The sequence below is a fragment of the Staurois parvus genome, unplaced genomic scaffold (genome assembly GCF_062004578.1).
Source record: "Staurois parvus isolate SC_StPar_1 unplaced genomic scaffold, SC_StPar_1.0 ptg000009l, whole genome shotgun sequence".
NCBI lineage: Eukaryota > Metazoa > Chordata > Amphibia > Anura > Ranidae > Staurois > Staurois parvus.
This window is the reverse complement of record NW_028317805.1, coordinates 6,393,312-6,412,530: the sequence shown is the minus strand read 5'-3', so window position 1 is coordinate 6,412,530 and position 19,219 is coordinate 6,393,312. Positions and strand designations below refer to the sequence as shown.

The 19,219-nt window shown below is 40.8% G+C and overlaps 1 protein-coding gene across 25 annotated transcripts in view; it reads right to left on the bottom strand.

Annotated features, from left to right (window-relative positions):
• The window catches only part of EBF3 (EBF transcription factor 3), a 196,007-nt gene that overhangs the window by 39,066 nt on the left and 137,722 nt on the right, over positions 1–19,219 (bottom strand). For 16 of the 25 annotated variants that reach the window (XM_089669343.1, XM_089669379.1, XM_089669359.1 and 13 more), the window contains exons 9-10: positions 18,644–18,777; positions 17,964–18,090 (exon numbers count right to left, since the gene is read on the bottom strand). In XM_089669343.1, the coding sequence (XP_089525469.1) occupies positions 17,964–18,090; positions 18,644–18,777 (261 nt within the window). The remainder of the gene's footprint in view (positions 1–17,963; positions 18,091–18,643; positions 18,778–19,219) is intronic. The other 9 variants (XM_089669353.1, XM_089669384.1, XM_089669450.1 and 6 more) reach the window with 1 other exon arrangement.

The window sequence follows — 19,219 nt, the reverse complement described above, 5'->3', positions numbered from 1 at the left end:
AATAAAGGATACTGCCATTTGACATTTACCCGAGTGCTGAATGTCCCTCCAGTGGTTAGCAGTGGGGCAGTGGATGGTTGAACTCCAGGAGCAATGAACTGGGCTTTAAATTTCAGCTACACTTAAAAAAATAGAATTTAGATGTGCTGATTACTTTGCAGCCTTTATATTTTACATTGCTCCTGAAGTTCAACCATCCACTGCCCCACTGCTAACCACTGGAGGGACAGTGACTAAGGCCTGATGGCCAAAATGTGTTGGCTGTTTTACAGCTGTTTCGTGTCATTTCAGTAAAGGACACTGCCATTTGATGTTTACCTGAGTGCTGACTGTCCCTTCTGTGGTTAGCAGTGGGGCAGTTGATGGTTGAACTCCAGGAGCAATGTAAAAGTATCTAGGATGCATCTTTTTTTTTTTTGGATAGCAAAATAGAAATCAGCACATCTAAATTCTATTTTTATAACTTTAAAGTACATTGCAGCTGAAGACAAAAATGGTCAAGTAGCCCTGATAACAAAATCCTATTCTTATTTCTTATTTAGGGAAGACAAGGGATACACAATATTGCAAAAAGCCTTTACTGCAGTCTTCCTGCATTTAAAAAAAATAAAACAGAAGCTTGAAAATAATGCTAAGTCTTTCACTTTATCATCCACTGTCTCTGGCCAGTGCATTTCATCTTTAAGAAATTCAGATGCTTGGGAAATTAAAATTTCAAAGATCTGCTGGAAAAAAATCAATGCGTTTAGATCAATGCTCATAGAAATTTCATGAACTTTGAACCAATGTGGGCATGATGATGAGAAGTGGTCGGATTCTCGTGTTGCTGATAGTTCCTCACGCAGATGAAATACAGCCTACGGGGCTATGAAGTGCTATGCATTTCACAAAGGCTACGCTTTAATATTTTGTCCGACAAAAAAAAAAAAAAAAGAAAGAAATTAATTTTTAGTCTATTTCGGTAACAAGTGCATAGATAGAGGTTGGGAATACAGTGCTTTTCAGGTGGTGTGACGCGCTGGGGCGCCGGTTCTTTAGTGCATCTAATGCTTTGTACATTAACACGGGCCAGAAATGAAATCCGTTCCCTTTGCAGCCGATTGCAGGTGCAAATTAATATTGTAAAATGAAGATCAATACATGGACAGGGCAAAATCAATAGTGGCTAAATTATTGCTGCATTTTCCTCCTCATTCAAGATGAGTTGTGTTTTCCTCTCAAAGTCAATACTTTGCAGCTTTTCTCATTAATTTCTCAATAAATTTGGCAATGAATTTCAATCACAGGACTCGGCAGGCTAAGCCAAGTGCGGAGGGCCGCATAGGAAACACAAAGGCATGGAGGGGCAGAGGCATCAGTCATCGTGCAGGCAGCCTTGCTTGTTGAAGCAGGACTAATATCCTTGACTTGCTAAGTCTACAACCTACAGCCTATTACAACCTATTTAGTGTAGAAATGTAAAAGAGGATTTGATCCCATTGTGCTACGTCTGACAGAGAACACTTAAGAAAATTGTGAATTGGTTGTGTTCCATCTATGTAGTCTACAATATTTACACCTAAAATTTCCACCTGTTGGTGGATAGCGGATTACAAAAATGTATTTAAAAAGTGTCTAAGTGGTCCCTTGCAACTAACAGCATGGTAGCTTAAAAAGGCAACTGTTCTCTTTCTAATTTATAAGATATACTTGAAATGTGATTGTTCTATAAATGTGTTTATATTATTACTGACGTATGCTGATGCTTTGAAAGCCTTGTTTTCCCTGCCCATGTTCATCTTGATGTTTTCAACAAATTCAGGCATAACTTGGGACAATCAGACTATGCAGGAGAAGACTCCTAAATGAGTAATGTTTACAGTACCTGCTAATAGGCACATGAAGATTTTCACAAAATGCCAAAAAATCTTTGTGATCAATATCTATAAAATATCCTTTTTACTATACATGCAAAACCTAGTCTGCTAACCTAGCAGCCAATACATGAAAGTCAGGGATAGGTAGTATGTATTGCAACTGGAGTGCACGTGGTCCCTAAGCAGCACTAAAAGATGTATAAATGATTGGGTTCTATGGCCAACAAGGAAACTTTCTTTATCACATATGTTAGTATACAACTGGTTTCAAAGAATAATTTAGTTGTGCATATATGGTATTCACTGAATGGCAGTCACTAGGTTACAGTCCCTTTTACACAACACAATACCCAGACTATATAAACAGAACTATATAGAGGATAATGTAATACAGGTATCTTGACACCAGGCAGAACCCTTACATTAACAGCTCAATGTCAAAACTCACCAATAGCCTAATCAATAGCAGACAACCCTTGTCTGAAAAAAAGAAAAAAGCTATAAAGATAAGCAGTGCGTGAGGACACCTCTATTAAACTGACTTAAGACATCATTAACCCATTTACACAAAACAGATAGCAATAGATAGCCAGCTACTTGAGGCAGTACAGTCTGTGTCCCTACAGGCTTTGATCATTCTTAGTTCTGTACCTCTATAAGTGAGCACAAGCTGCACACAAATACACACTTCAAATTCGGCCTAGCAGCTCCTTAGAGGAACATTGAAGCAAAGCTTTAAAAAAGCAAAACTAAAACCACCAGTTGGCAAAAAATGTATACATGTCTGACAGCAAGCAAGGCATAAATACAACGGGCAGAGGAAGATAGGTTGACTTTAGCCTTAGCTATAAGTTCCATATATGCCTAATGGCTCAGTACAGACAAGTATTACAACCAACCACAGGCTTCATCCAAACTGTTAAAACACACCCTTGCATCTTAAAAAACAATCAACTATGGGAGCTCTTATAATTCTTTAGTCAAGATTAAATTTCTAATAATAATAGAAAGTGGAAGATGGAGGGTTCAGTGTTAGATCAAAGTGTCTTGGGTATAATGAAGGTAAAAGGTCTCAGGTTGTCCATAGGCTATAGGAGATCTGACCATCTGAACATCTAGTAGGAAAATAAACTAAAGCTAAAGAGGATGCCTATTTCCATTTGGATGGAAGGTGGGGGGTGATAAAGGGACACTAGTAAACACTGTCACCATCATTTACAGTATCTCAAGGAGGAATAATAGAGACTGAGGTAGGTTTTATAATCTACTAGACTGATGTACCAAAAGTCAGCTGGCAGAGAGAGATTATGAGTGATGTTATCACCACAATCTGGACCTTTTCAGCAGGATTGGTTGGTATGTGGTCCATAGGTACCTTAAAATGAACATATTTCTGTGATAGGCTCAAAAGGGAAGCTCTAGGGAAGATTATTTTTCCGAGTTGGCGCATGCACAGCCAAACACAGACCCTGAAAGCAATACATTTGATGAGAAAGATTTTTTCCTAAGGTTTAGCAGGGATCCCTTTCAAAAGTGAATGCAATAAAAACTATCACTACATTGCCTCAAAGCACCCAGGTTCAGATCTGTCCACCAAAAGGACAACCAGAGAATAAAAGTTTCACTGGAACAGGTTACTAAGCTACAGTTTTTATTGCAGACACTAATAAATAAGGCAAATAGGAGTGTTTTGGAAGTAATGTTGAAGTGAAAGTGATGGGGTGGGACGATTAGAACACTGAAAGGGACAGTCCCTAAATCATTGAAATGCCCCACAATGCAAACAAAGAAGGCAACAGCTCAATTTCTTAGTTAGAGAACAGCGTTTCCTGACCGACAGCTATTGGATTGCACTCAGACAATTATGTTTACACCGCAGATACAAGATGCTTGTTGCTGGTTTAATATAGTGCTGCAGAATCTACCAATCCCAGCCCTGCAGGTACGGAACAGCCAGTAATAAAATGGCCTATCAGTTGCACTCACTTCTGAGGGAAGGCCGTGCCTTTTGGCAAGATGTAATACTAGATATGAAATAGATGCTTATGCCAGATTACACCCTGTCCCAAACATCACGGAAAGGTAGAGTGCAAGTGAGCCCAAATAAAATATGTACATAATAATATAATATATAGTATGGCTGCTATATTGTGCACTATGAACCTAAAATGGTTAATAGGATACAGTCTACTTAAAGGAATGTTTACCCCAATATAATACTTTTCAAAAGTGATAGCAAACTAGAAGAGGCTAAAGAAGAGGCTCTGCAAAATTTTACAAAGCATGTCATGTCTGTCATTGCCTCAGAAGAAGCTTATGCCCTACTGGGCAGACACACATGCAAGGGTCTAAATTGGGAAAAAGTGAAATAATCCACCTGTAAATATCTGGAAGGTGAAAGAAATCCAGATCAATCACATGGAACCAACAAAAACATGAGGAGAACATACAACTGCCATGCAGATAGTGTTCTTGCTCGGTACTAGCCCAAGCACTGTAAGGCAAAGGTGCCATCATACTGCTCATCTCAGCCAGTGTTCTATCTACACCTGCTCACAACACTCATGTATGAGCAATGAGCCTTGTCTCACCTGACACCAATCAAAACTTTTCAACAGTCAATACAGGAAAAAGATTTATGATTGATTACTCGGGAGTACTATACTCATTCCAATAAAATAAAGGACATGATCATTTTTAATAATTGTGTGCAGAAGAACTTGGCAATCAAATAACAGCTGTTTCCAAAAGCGAATACTCCAGTATAGAAAGTGGACTTCTACTGTGATTGGTCGAGAGGGTTTACAGTTGCTCTTTGCACTTTAAACAGATCTCTAATCTCAGCTTTTACACATTTCCACACAAGGTTCTGGCTCTGTTCAGCTCAGTCACTCTTCCACCACCTAGTTATCAGCCGAAAACAGGCAAGAAAATCCTCGATTCAAGCACAGTATAATGCAACAACAATAAGTATTCACTTACAACAATAACAAAGAGATTGGTGTTGAGTTACCAGGTCCCTAACAAGAAGGGATGGCCTTTAGCACTCCAGGTGTTACTAAACTACATCTGCTGGAGCAGTGGCGGTCGGAGCGACGCGGCTGAGAAACAGCTGTAAGGTTGGAAAATAATAAAGTCTTTTCCTCGCTGTCTGCAACAATGTCCAAAACACTGGGTGACAGGTGTCAAGTCATACTATTTTCACAATCTATTTCTACATACACTCCATACAAATGTGTAACAATTCAACAATTAGCCGTGACCTTGCAAGCGCAGACTATCTGATTTTCAATATTAGATGGCAGAAAGGCATTTAGAGATGGTTAACGCTCTAAAATATTGTCTAATCTAATTTTGGTAAGTATTAAACGGTCTATTGTTTGGGTTTGTAAGTGTTCTTGTTATGCAGGCCCCCTGATGCTGCTTGCTGTCTTAAGAAAACAATGGCTTATTGGCTTAAAAAAAGCCAAAAGAGCATTTGTGAGGTCAGGTCTGATGCTGGATGAGAAGACCTGGCCTCATGATCAGCATTCCAATTAATCCCAAAGGGGTTCAATAGGACTGAAGCAATGGTACTATGCAGGACACTTTCTTCACACCAAACTCTTGAAACTATGTCTTAATGGAGGTGGCTTTGTGCACAGGGATACAGTCATATTGGAACAGAAGAATAAGACAGATTTTCTAAATCGCCTTTGTATGCTGTAGCATTAACAGTACTCACCAACGGAAAGACTTGACTTTGATAACTTTGAGGGGTGTTCACAGCCAAGAGCCATGTGACTGTCATTTTAAAATCCCATTGGACTAATTGGACTGAAAATAACTAAACTGAATTCAATAATAATTATTTAAAGAATTCCAAACTTATAAACATTATTGTAACAGAACATTGAGATGTTAACTACTTCTACTGGATTCCATCAACTTGACATAGGATTGGTTACCAAAGGCAACCACTCTTTTCCTTTCCTTTGTATTTAATAAAGCAACCAACCCACTACTTTTATAGCAGAAAATACATCAAACTTTGATAGTGATTGAGAAAATGAGATATAGATATCCAATCCAAAACAAAAATCTGAAGCCGTATTGATTGAAACGTAGATGACCTCTTTGTCCCTTTTTTTTTTCTTTTAAAGACAAATGGCTGTCTGCTCACTACTACATTACGTCAGTTTTGGGGCAGCACAGTCGATACCGTCACCTTGACTTCCTCTGGAAAGTTGTTGATTTATCAGCGGCTCTGAGTTACCACAAGTTGAATATAAATACAACACAACGTTCTATCAGGAAAACTGAGATCCTTGGCCACCGGCAGCACAAATAAAAAAAAAATAATAATAAACGCGTGATAGACAAATGTGTCTTGTTAGCACCAGCCAAAAAGCGCTTGACTTGTACTAATAACAGAAAGGCGATGTTGGTCACTATGGGTCCAAAGACGAAGCACCCTGTCACAGACTAGCTTGGAAAATTAGCAAATAATGTTTCCTTTCCTTGATAAATGGCAGACAGTTCCTGCTCACCAATCATTTTTTAACATTTTGATGCATGTCTACATTCCCGCTGGAGGAACTGAAAAGTTTACCGGCCCTCAATTTTCCGATGATGAATGGGCAGCTGTAAATGTGCGATTTCTATATGAGGTATAGTTCATTTTAAGCAATTCTAGTAAATGTGTGTCACTGATTAGGACAAATAGTCTGCTGGTACAATAGCGCCAAAGCTATGTCTTATTCCTCAGACCTCTTTCCAGGCATAGAGAAGGGAGAAACAAGGACAAAAAAAACAAATCATAAAAATAAAAAGCATCTACTTGTTTAAGTTTTTATTGACCATCTCTGGGTGATAATGCTTGCATAAAACACATCCTATCTAATACAGATGTTTTCAATATGTGAGTAAATACTGAACCACTGGGACCTTAAATTGTCCCGATGCACCTTCTGTGATAGTTGGTTCAAAGGCAGCCAATAAAGGGCACCAATTCATTTAATATTTCATGCAGGACAAGTAATACACCATTGTCAGCTTGATCAATGTGTTGCCAATAAAGAAACGTCAGTGAGCAGCTGCAGACTGGTCAGCAAAACAACAAAGAGATTGCAGGACACAAATAATGACAGAGATCGAGGAATTAATGCTGGAAAGAACAATAATAAAAACAGCAATACGGAGGCACCAGGGCAGTGAAGCAAAGCATCATGGTCTAAAGGACTGCAGAAATAACGGGTAATGATGAATGACAAAGAGCCCACTAACAATTCACTAATAATTCAGCAATATGTACAAGTGGCAAGTCGTTGCCTATATGGCCTTGCAGCTCTGGGGTCCTGGGTTAGTCTATAACACAAAAGAGTTTATATTCTGGCTCTGTGTTTCTTCGCTGTGCTCCGAAACGTCTTCCAAAAATGCTTGGTAGTTAACTAGCTTATGATCAAATTGGCTCCAAGGTGTAAGTGCGTGTGTGGCTGGTGAGGACTGCAAGGGATTTCTATGTATTGTACATACTCTGCAAAGCTTGTACAATATGTTTGGTTCAGCATGGGAATTTTAAACATTTTTCTTTAAAATTAAATTCCGTAATCCCATCTAGCTTTTTGTAAATCAAGCAAAACGATGCAGCTGTGTAAGAGAAACAAATCGTAATTATGTGGAAGTGATGAAACTAACCACCAAACAATCACACTGTGTGGGCCAACATGCAATATGCAAATCCAGCAGTGTTCCTAAAGTAATATTATTTATTTATTTCAGGTACTTATATAGCGTCATCAATTTACGCAGCGCTTTACTTATATATTGAACATTCACATCAGTCCCTAACCCTCAAGGGGCGTACAATCGAAGGTCCCTAACTCATATTCACACATACTAGGGCCAATTTAGACAGGAGCCAATTAACCTACCAGCATGTTTTTGGAGTGTGGGAGGAAACCGGAGTACCTAGAGGAAACCCTCGCAGGCACAGGGAGAACATGTAAACTCCAGGCAGGTGGTGCCGTGGTTGGAATTTGAACCGACGACCTTAGTACTGACAGGTGGAAGTGCTAACCATTTAGCCACTGTGCTGCCTGATATTACAGGTCTAACACACATGGAGACTTTCCTTCACTGCCGACATATTGTCTAACTTAAAGGAAACTTAAGAGAAACACAAAGACTGCTATAGCTGGCCTACTACTGAAAATGCTTGTTGCCTAGTTATCTCTGGCTTGAAAACGTTTAGAGATACAAATCTGGAACAGGCATGCAGTTCGGGAAAGTTGAAGTGCTGGACTGCATACTGTGTGTTGCATAAGTCAATGATACAAAAAGAACTAAAACTATTGAAACAGCATGACAGCCAGGGATATAGTGTTTTCAAAGAAAGAGGTCAGCCATGGTAGCCTCCATAATTTATAAGTACAGGTTTCATTTAAGGCTGCTTTCATGCCTATGCATTGTGGTACGTGCATTTGTTTTGAATGGTGCCTCAATGTACCTTGCAAACACTTTTGCATTTCCGTGCACCACAAGGCACATGTGGGGACCATGAGTACACGGTGGTGCACTGGGTAATAAAGGATGCTGCCCAATTTTTAGTGCATTGTGGAGCATTGGCAGATTATTATCAGTGGACTATTTTATAGCAACACAGAGTTGCGAAGGGGGCCTAATAGCTCAATTCACCGAAAGCGAACATTTACATTTGTATTGTATGTGCTGGAGACTTAAATAACCAGAATAGTGAGATCTCTGTACTCGATTTCTCAGGTCCCAAAGCAATATTAGCCTTCAGTAAGTAACCCAGCACACCAGACTCCACCAGCAACTGAAAGTATTCTTTCTAGGTGGACTGGTCCTTTAGGCAGCTTGTCTTTGTACATGCTAGGAAATAGGAGAGCTTTGGGTGGCTGCTACGAACTTTGCTCTGGCTTTATAAAAATCAGACCAGTTGTAAAAAAAAAAACAATTTTAACACAAGTTTCTTATAAATATGAATGGTGCAGAGCCTTAGTTGGTTAGCACGTAAACCTTACAGTACTAGGGTCTTTGTTTTGAATATTAGCCAGGACAACATCTGCCAGGAGTTTGCATTTTCTTCTGGGTACTCCAGCTTCCTCCTACACTCCTAGGACATGCTGGTAGATTAATGTCTTATGTCTAACTGGCCCTAGTATGTATGTACAAATTTGCTATGCATAGGCGTTATTACATTTTGCATGCCAAGTCCCTAGCTTGGGCAATTGGGGAGGGCTGAGGAAAAGCCTAGAGATCCACCTCCTAAAATAAATTTGCTAAGAAAATTCTAAGGTTATAGGCCTGCAAGCATATCAGCCATGGTGCCCAGAGAGCTGAATGATAGTTTTGACGAGAGTCGAATACGACTGAACAGATATATACACGCTGCACTAATATGAATTTTGTTTAATGTTCCTTCTCAAGAATCATATATTACAGCTGAAAAACTAAACCCAAGTCTCAAAGGGTTAACTTAAATCATATGGTGGTGAATAGGGGTAAGGGGCACAGAACTTGGTCTGAAGGGGTTAACTAGAACCACCGTGGGGTACGGAGTGAATCCCAGCAACAGTTCCTCGCAGACAGGCAGTACAATGTGTGCAGCGGGAACAAATGAAGTAGCTGTGAATTATGATGGAATAAAAATAGTATGATTTGTGGGAGGTAATTAGCAGTCATTTGCCCAGCGAATACAAGTTATTTGTTTAAAGAGCGCTGACCTATGAGACAGCTAGTTTGTCTTGGCTGTGATAGGAAGGGCTATTGACTCCAAGCTTGTGGAACGGTGTCATTGATAGAATCGCATTTGAATGCACACAAAAGATCGTTAAATTGGTCACTTCTCATGTTTCTCAAGTGGAATGAGAGCTAAACTGTGTCATGTGTTGCAGGCCAGAAATCAAATGCATATGTTGCAAGAGCTGCCAGTGCTGAGCCCAATTAAAGCTGGCTTGTAGGCCCTATGAAAAAAAAACTACTGGGTGGATATTTTTTTTTAATAAGGCAAAGAGCAACAATTGAAGCACAGTAAGGCCTTGCAACCAATCAAAATTCACTATTCTGTGTACAACAAGTGAAACTGATTTGATATTTGTTACTACGTTGATTTTTATTAAACTAGCATTAATAAAGTGGAAGAAAAGCCTATCTACATCTATTCTTAAAAAGCCTTCCCCCACCTATCCTGCTTAACCTGTATAAAGGTGATCTGTACACATATCCAGGGGCGGACTGACAACTCATGGGGCCCCCGGGCAATAGGGGATCATGGGGCCCCTGTGTCCTTGCCCAAACTCAAAAAAGCCTATAAAAAAGGTACCAGGGCATTTCATGGGGCCCCCTACTGCCCCCGGGCCCTCGGGCAGTGCCCAAGTGCTCGAATGGTCAGTCCGACCCTGCACATATCTATATTTTTTCTGGCTCAGTCTGGTCACATGATCCCAAAGTGCTGGTTTCCATGTGTCAGTGAGCATCTGCTGTAAGGGAGAAGAGGGAGCATAGACAACAGCTGGGCTATGGGAACCTTTGTCATGGCTCTCAGAATTCAGAATCATTGTTGAGCACGTCCTTACATATAGCGCTGCAGGATCACATGACTGGACCAGATTTAAAATAAATATGTACATATATCTCTTTTAGCCCTGGTTCACACTGATGCAATTCTGATGCGTTCCAGAATGCATGGAATCGCATGACATGTGAAATATGGAGGCCGTTCACATATATGCAATGCGATTCCGGTGGGATTTTAAAAAGGGTCCTGTGTGAGTTTTGTGCAGTGCGGTGACATTTGTAGCTACATGGACTTGAATGAAAATTGCTTATCTGCCCTAAGACAACAGGATTCCAGTAAGTTATTTGCAGGTTTTTGCTTTGTTCCTTAACTCCCATTCCTGATCCATGTCAGGAGAGGACACAGAGAGAGAGAAAAACTGACTGAGAACGCTGCCAAACAGCATTCATGTTGATATTTTCAGAAAAGCAGTGTCTTTTTCACTTCCCGTAAGCCTATCATCCTCCCTAGCTATGGTCAGTAATCGACCATTTGCCCTGACCCCCCTCCCCCCATACAATGGAGATAAAAAGATATAAACATGTTTGTAGTCCATATCCAGAGAGCAGATTAGGGCCGTGGCGGCGGACCTATGGCACGCGTGCCGCAGCGGGCACGCAGAACCCTCGCTGCCGGTACATGAGTCAAGTTGCCCCACTACTGCCCTGCAGCCGAGCATCAGGTCCCGTGCATGCACAGTTATGGCCGATGACGTCACAAGCCACGACTACCTCCCTAGCCGCTCCTCTGAGCTTTCAGCATGCTGTCAGCCAGCAGTGGATCTGCTACAGTAGCTAGCTGCTACAAACAAGAATACCCATTTGCTGCACTGGATGTGAGTTTTTATACATATTTAATTGAGACTGACATTCTTTTAATGTTGTGCTATCTCCCCTGGCATTTAAATCTGCAGCATTAGGAGGGGCATTAGGAACATTGCACTCTCTGCTCGTGGTCAGTGGAACATTGCCCTCTGTGCTGGTGGTCAGTGGAACATTGCCCATCTGTGCTGGTGGTCAGTGGAACATTGCCCCTCCTGCTGGTGGTCAGTAGAACATTGCCCTTCTGTGCTCTGTACTGGTGGTCCGTTGAATATTGCCCCTCTGTGCTCTGTACTGGTGGTCAATTGAACATTGCCCCTCTGTGCTGGTGGTCAGTGGAACATTGCCCCTCTGTGCTTTGTGCTGGTTGTCAATTGAACATTGCCCCTATGTGCTGGTGGTCAGTGGAAACATTGCCCCTCTGTGCTGGTGGTCAGTGGAACATTGCCCCTCTGTGCTGGTGGTCAGTGGAACATTGCCCGTCTGTGCTGCTGGTCAGTGGAACATTGCCCGTCTGTGCTGCTGGTCAGTGGAACATTGCCCCTCTGTGCTGCTGGTCAGTGGAACATTGCCCCTCTGTGCTGGTGGTCAGTGGAACATTGCCCCTCTGTGCTGGTGGTCAGTGGAACATTGCCCGTCTGTGCTGGTGGCCAGTGGAACATTGCCCCTCTGTGCTGGTGGTCAGTGGAACATTGCCCCTCTGTGCTGGTGGTCAGTGGAACATTGCCTGTCTCTGCTGCTGGTCAGTGGAACATTGCCCCTCTGTGCTGGTGGCCAGTGGAACATTGCCCCCTTGTACTGGTGGTCAGCAAATTCAAGAGGAATTCCAGCTGTGAATGTACGTTGTTAATGTATGAATTGTTTTTTTCTAAACTAAAATCTCAGTATTCAGGTTTAATTGCAGTGTTGGCACTTTGCGATAAATAAGTGGGCTTTGGGTCGCAGTTTGGCCACTCGGGCTCCAAACGGTTTGCCAGCACTGGCACCACCATCACCCTAGACAACCAGGGCTCTCCCCATAGATATAGTGGAGGAGTGACATAGCCATAGACATAGCCAGGATTACCAGGAAATATAGCAAAAAAAGTTTGAAAAAGAAAATGAATATAGCCATTATACCAAGGACTAGTAAGCTGTGATTTATTCTATTTTCAGTTTTAGATATACTTGTAACAGGCCAAACTCCACTGCAGAGCAACAGTTAAAAAGGATGGCACATTGTCAACTTCTTTATATAGTTTGTACCTACTGCACCCCCCAAAAAAAATGTTGCTTTAAATTGGAACTAAACCTTCCTCTCCTTTACAGCTAAGGAAGCTGCCATCTTAGCCTCTGTTTGATCTTCATTTGCAATAGGGAATGACAGCAGCCATTTGATAACTTGACAGTTTGGTTAAAAGCACAAGCAACTGTGACAGCTGGCATTCATGGCATGCCTTGAATAAAACTGCTTAAGGAAACCACTAAATCAATAGGTTTAGTTCCACTTTAACAGCTTTAAAGGTGTGAGCTGGAGTTGGGATTTAATTTGTTTGTCTCTAACTGTAGTCCATGTGAAAACTATATGTTCATCTAAAGCCAACCATAGATGGATCGAAATGTGGCAGGTTCAGCAGAGATTGGCCAAATGTCAATCCATCTAGGGCAGTTCCCATTCAAGAGAAGTCAACCTAGAGATCAACTCTTCACCAATGGGACGGTTGGAAAATTTGTGTTCAATCAGCGCATGCAAACAATTGGGTGCAGCGCTGATCGGTGTATTCTGATACCAGAGGAGTCCTGTTGTCAGAAAACAATAGCGCAGCACATATGATTCTTTCTTTCACCATGAATGTGCAGATGGGGGAATTTTTTATTTTTTTTTGAAACAGCCAGCTGCCTGATAAAAGAAAAATATAAAAGATCTATGTCCACCTTATGACTACCCTGTCCCCAGAATGACAACACTGCTGTGTGATTTCACTGCCGAACAAACAGTGTTGTCATCCTATTGCAGGAAATAGAAAAATAATGGCTCTACTGACAGGATCAATAGGTAAAATGTTGAGGGGGGAACAAAAATGCTGCAATAACGCTAGTGACAGACAGCATCATATGTCATTTTTTGTTTTGCTCAGGTGCACAAGACATTTTAATGACACTTTTAGAGTTTTTTTGTGTTTTTTTGTTTCTGCCTGTAAACGTCTCTCAATGTTAGCCTGTGTGTTCATGCACCCATTGAAGGTTGCAGGTGCTTAAAGAAAGAAAAAAGGGCCAGTACATTCAGGAGCGGAGCATTCCGGAATCCAAAAATGCTTGATGCGCCTATGCACTTTAGAACTAGGTGCATCAAGTGCTTGGGAATAAATTCATAATCTGGCCAATGGATTAAATAATGCCCTAGTGCTTGATGTGCCTAAATGCATTTGCAAAACGCAACTTTAGATGTGTTTTTGACGCTGCTTTTTCCTCTCCTGGAGCATAGGCATAGTTCAGGAAAAACAACATCCTGTGTGCATGGGGCCAAAATATAACTTCATTTTTCAGCTTTGTCATTTCAACAATCTATGTGCTTGTCCATGTTCTGACTTTACAATATTTGGGCGATTGCACCAATATGCTTGAGCCTTTCCTGTAGAAAGAAGCCACATTCTGGCATTATCTAAAAAGGTCTCATGATTTGCAAACGTACAGTTGTGTCAACAGAACAAAATCTTTAGGGTTTAAGGAAAAATTAATTTGTATGAAACTCTGTAAGATCAATGAATCCACCACAAGCCTGGAAATCACGGTTTTAGGACAGTGATTAGGCCAACTCTAATTTTTGCAGCAGGTAATAATTGGATTGGGGACCCAGACAATATATCAGACAATTGCAGGCTTTAGGCGTGTTAATCTGGCTTGCTGCTCATAGGAAGCCGTTCTTTGAGGGCTCTATCATTACCACAGAAAGAGACTACAGAATTAATTGGATTAGGAGTAAAGATCGACTACTGGGGCGGACAGCTGCCTGAAGAATTCTACCCTTTCATGTGAGGTTATATAATGGCAGATGTGGTGACGAGAAACTTAGGTCATCCTTGGCATCACTTCCTGCCTCTGACATCACTCTCCTTAATACTACTAATGGTAGGATGCTGCAGCTCTAGCTAGGCCTCATATTGTCCTCAGCAACCAGACACCAACTGGTCTCCACAGACAACACCGCTACTTTCATTTTTCTTCAGTTTTAGATGAGAGCCGGCACAGTAGGCCCAATGAATACTGCTGGGAGAGTCTGTTCCATCACAAGCCAACAAAACAGTTAGTAATGTTGTTATTTATTTGCTGCTCTGTCTTACATTATCAGCTACTGTATGCCCAAGAGGTGCAAAAAGCATATAGTTGTCCTTTCCGTGCAGTAACCCATAGCAACCAAGGACCAGATTTCCTCAGCTTAATGGTTGTCGGGTAGAAAGAGTGCGCAAGGCACTTATAGTGCAAAGTGTAAATAGTATGTGCAAAGTCCTGTAACTCATTGCAACCAGATGTCGTCTTTTTCTAATCAATAGTAATCTGGAAGCACATAATGCCCTGTAATTAAAATACTGCATGTAATATTCCTGTGTGAATGGAGCATAAGGGGTACACTAATATTTTCTCTTGCAACTTCCAGAAGGTCTGCCTATTTATGGCCAGCTTGTACACATGCTGGTCCCCTGCACTCGGGCACCTCTCAAATTTGATCTCAAATTCTGATGTATTTCCCCACCCGGGGTGTCATGAACAGCCACCCATATAAATAAATGGCTGTACATCGATACTTGGGCAATCATGCACATGTATACAGGCATATGTCCCTGCACAAAGACTGCACAAGTACCAGCGTATACCTACATACAGCCTTTCATTCCTGTGGGCAGCTACACGCAGCACCTGCTGCTTCAGGGCAGAGAAGTATGTTCAAATGTACATCATATGACCCCAGGCGCTTGTGTGCATGAGGCCTTAAAGAGCTCTTGCAGCCAACAAGTGAAAGCAACCTGTGAGCTTTTAAACTGGCCATACACGTATCCATTTTTTTTATCCACCAGTGGGCTGATTGAAAAAAAAAAAAATGAACAGAATTCCTCATCCATGCAATCAAAAGGTGGATGGGGAATCCTCCCCACTGTGTCATTGTATGCTGATAGCAGGACTCCGCCCTCAGAATACATTGATCAGCACTGCATCTGACTGGCTGCAGCAATGATCAGAGCAACATTTTCTAATCAGCTCGTTCAAGAGCAGTCAGTCTTTAGATCAACTGCTTTCAAATGGTTCAAAAGGATTCACATTCAGCCAGATGCTGCTGAACCAGTCACATTTCAGTCCATCTAGGGCCAGCTTTACAAAGTTCATCCAATTTACCTTAATCTGGTTTCATAATAATACTTACAAAGGCCACACAGACCTCTCCATGGGGGGCAGCAATGATGTACTTCCTGAGCTTGGTGCTGTGTAATATCCTCCATCCTCAATAGCATTTAAAACTTCCATGGCGGGTTGAGATCTGATTGGTGGAACTCAACTCAGATCTTCAATCCTGACATTTTACTTTACTTTACATTTTACTCCAGGATCATCAGATGATAGGCAAAAGTGAATGGGCTGCACTGGTTCAATTTGGCAAGATATACATGAAAAACCGAAGGACTGAGCAGGTAGATTTATGTATTTCAGGACATAATTTTGAATTATGGTATAGTATACCTTCAAATAAGTCTAGGGGTGATGTACAGTGTGAAATAACCCACAGCAACCAATTGGAATATTCCTTGATACTAAAATGTGTTAGGTTGCATTGGGTTACACGAACATTTGTGCTGCTAAAGAACATCTAAATAATATTATAATATTTTTTATTATTAATAATAGAATTATGTGTATTGGTACATTTTATTACACAAATTTACAGTGAGACAATTCTCCACCCTCCCAAGAATAAAATCCACCCCATTCTGTTAAGTACTGCAAAAAAAAATGACAGATTGATAAAATGCAACTTAGTGCCAGTATATTGCTGGCTGTGCACTGTGTAAAGAGAAGGCAATATACCATTAACTGGCAATTACATACACAATGATTGTTAATTCTTTCCTTAAGTGCGAGCTGCTTGAAAACTGTTATCTCTCTCTCTAATTTTTGACCTTCTTACAACAGGGTGAAGTGCGCTGGGAATACAAAAGACCGGTGGAAAATAGCTGGACATGTCATTTGTGACTCACTCTTTTAATTCACCGTGCTAATCAACTGAACTGCCACATTCTCCCAAGGTAATTGTATCTTTATAATTGTTGAAAAGGAGCAGGCAATGCAGAGCGGATAGCCTGGGATTGTCCTCCCTTAGCATAATGAGAAAACTGCACCGTCAGTATTGGTTACTGTAAGCAGCTCTAAAAATAAAAAAAGAGGACCTTATTTCTGCCTCTATTTACCCAGCACTTCACATTTAAGTATGTTATAAAGCGCCTGGTTATCACACTGCTCTCTTGTTTCATTATCTAGAGGCCTTGTTGCCCTATGCTACAACTCATACCGAGAAGGTTAAATGTTACTGAAGCCTGGAACACAATATACTCTGATAGGAACCAGATGCCCACAAAGCAACATCCCTCCCCTGTACACATCATTCTTCCCATTCTGAGATTCACAGGTCACAGCCTTTACATGAACACATATTACTACATGCAAATGCCACTTCCTTTCACTTTAAAACCAATGAATACATCACGCCAATAGAATGTGCCATATGATCAAGGTGAAAGAGGGAAGGCCTTTCTTAACAAAAAACGCAAAAAAAAAAAGCAAATATGTATTTTCTGGCTTTCATTAGTATAACAACTAAAATGCTGAATATTTTGTTGGTGACAGAACATCAGTGCCCTTTTAATGGTGATATTAAAGGACCAGTAAACCCAAAGGACAACATGGCTTTTATACAAGAGCAGTAAGTTATTTGTGCAGTGATATGTAGAGCTACTCATGAGAGATGATAGTCCATGGGGGAGATTTACTAAAACTGGAACACTTAAAATCTGGTGCACCTGTGCATGGCGGCCAATCAGCTTCTAAATTCAGCTTGTTTAGGTAAGCTTTGCAATAAAACCTGGAAGCTGATTGGTTACTATGCAGAGCTGCACCAGATTTTGCGCTAGTAAATAACCCCCATTTGTCCACCAGAAACCCTCCGATCTTGGGGGAATAATGGATCACTCAGTTAGAACACCTGTTTGGATCGCTACCATTTCCATGGAAGACCAACTACAATGCCACTGTCTGGACACTCCTCTCCTCTGCACAGGGATAAGGCCAGCTTGAGTGTTCATGCTCATGGAACGCCTTGGCAGACAGTGGTACCTGCGGGCGATTGGGTCATGGTGGCACATCTGATGACCTTCTTACATTTATGGGCACTTTTCAATTGTTCAGCAGAGCAAAAGACTTCAGCAGACACTTTCATGCACACAACTGATTTGCTATCCACTGATCCCATTGAAGGATGTCAGCACTGAGGTTTCTTTAGCCTAACATTGCCAAAAACACAGAACAACAAGATGCACTCTTGTAAATGCAGTATGGAAACCTGTATATATTTTTGTTGTTGGTGCTAAATATTTTTTTCCTCTAAACTAAACTTGTGTTTCAGATTTACTGATCCTTTGAGAATAGATATTTTTGTCAAATAATGCCCTGATCTATAGAAATAAAAGTTGAATGCAAACTTACCGGTGTAAACAAATCGGCCAGGAGCTCCTTTACAGAACTGTTTTGATTTGTAGGAAAGTGTGACTTCAACAACTCCAGGAATGTGTCTTGGTGGGGTTTGAACTCTGATGGCGTGTGGGGTTATCAGCTGGAAATATTACACAATGAAAATAAAATTAAAACCAAAATGCTAACGGTGCTAATTTCCATAATTTAGGTCATTATGTTCAGTACAATGCAGTATACAGTTAATATACCAATATATATCTAATATAATGGGCACTACCAGCACAATACTTCAGCATAATTCTGTCAAAACTTTAGTAAAGGTTTCTTGGAGAAAAATGTCTGTAAGTGATCCCTGAATTTGGTTCTCAGGAAAGGCCACAGGGCATAATTTATATGAAAATTGTCTCCATATGGCCACAAATGCCTGCTGTAGTTACTTTTTAAGAAAAAGCACTAATTGGTCAAATTGTGCTCAAAGGCCTATTGCAGCATTCCACTAGGGGGCCCAGACGTTCCTTGGCTCTCTTTTCCAACTGTCCAACCCTACAGCCACTTGCGAATTCACAGATAAAAAAAGGAATTTGAAATAAATCCTCCTGATACAGCTTGTCAATTGAGTATTGACAGCTTGTTGGCAAATCAGTAAGAACACACTACATACAGTTCAAAGCCAGCTGATTCTCAATGCTTACCTCGCTCCATACCAACATGGTTCCAAATACCACTTGTAACCCATCAAAGAAGTTATCTCCAATAATGATGACCGTCGCTCCTCCAGTGGTCCAACCTTCACTGGGGCTGATCGCTTTTATGCATGGTGTAGCTACTTATGCGAATAAAAAAACCGAGAAAAAAAGAAAGAAAAAAGTAACATTAAATTTCGCTTTTATTCCCCCCCTCTTTTATTTCTGTCACTAAATCTCAATGTCAAATGACAAATCATAGGTAAAAAAATGTGGAAAAGAAAGAAATCAAATGCATGATTTTTTTTTTTTGTTTCTGCTGAACCCTGTCTACATAAAATAAATAAAACAGCGCTCATACATCAGCATGGAAATGTATTTAAAGAAAACTGTTACATGTTTTATAAAGCAAAGGCCAAGTAGATTGCTAGCGAACAAGAAAAATGGCTTAGTACGGTAAATTACGTGTCAAAGCAAATATGGCTATTACAAATGATTAAGCGCTGCGTGCATGTGGCATGGCGATTTATCTGCCTTACTGTACAGATCTAAGCACAGTCAATCACGGCCTTGTTGAGTGAAAAT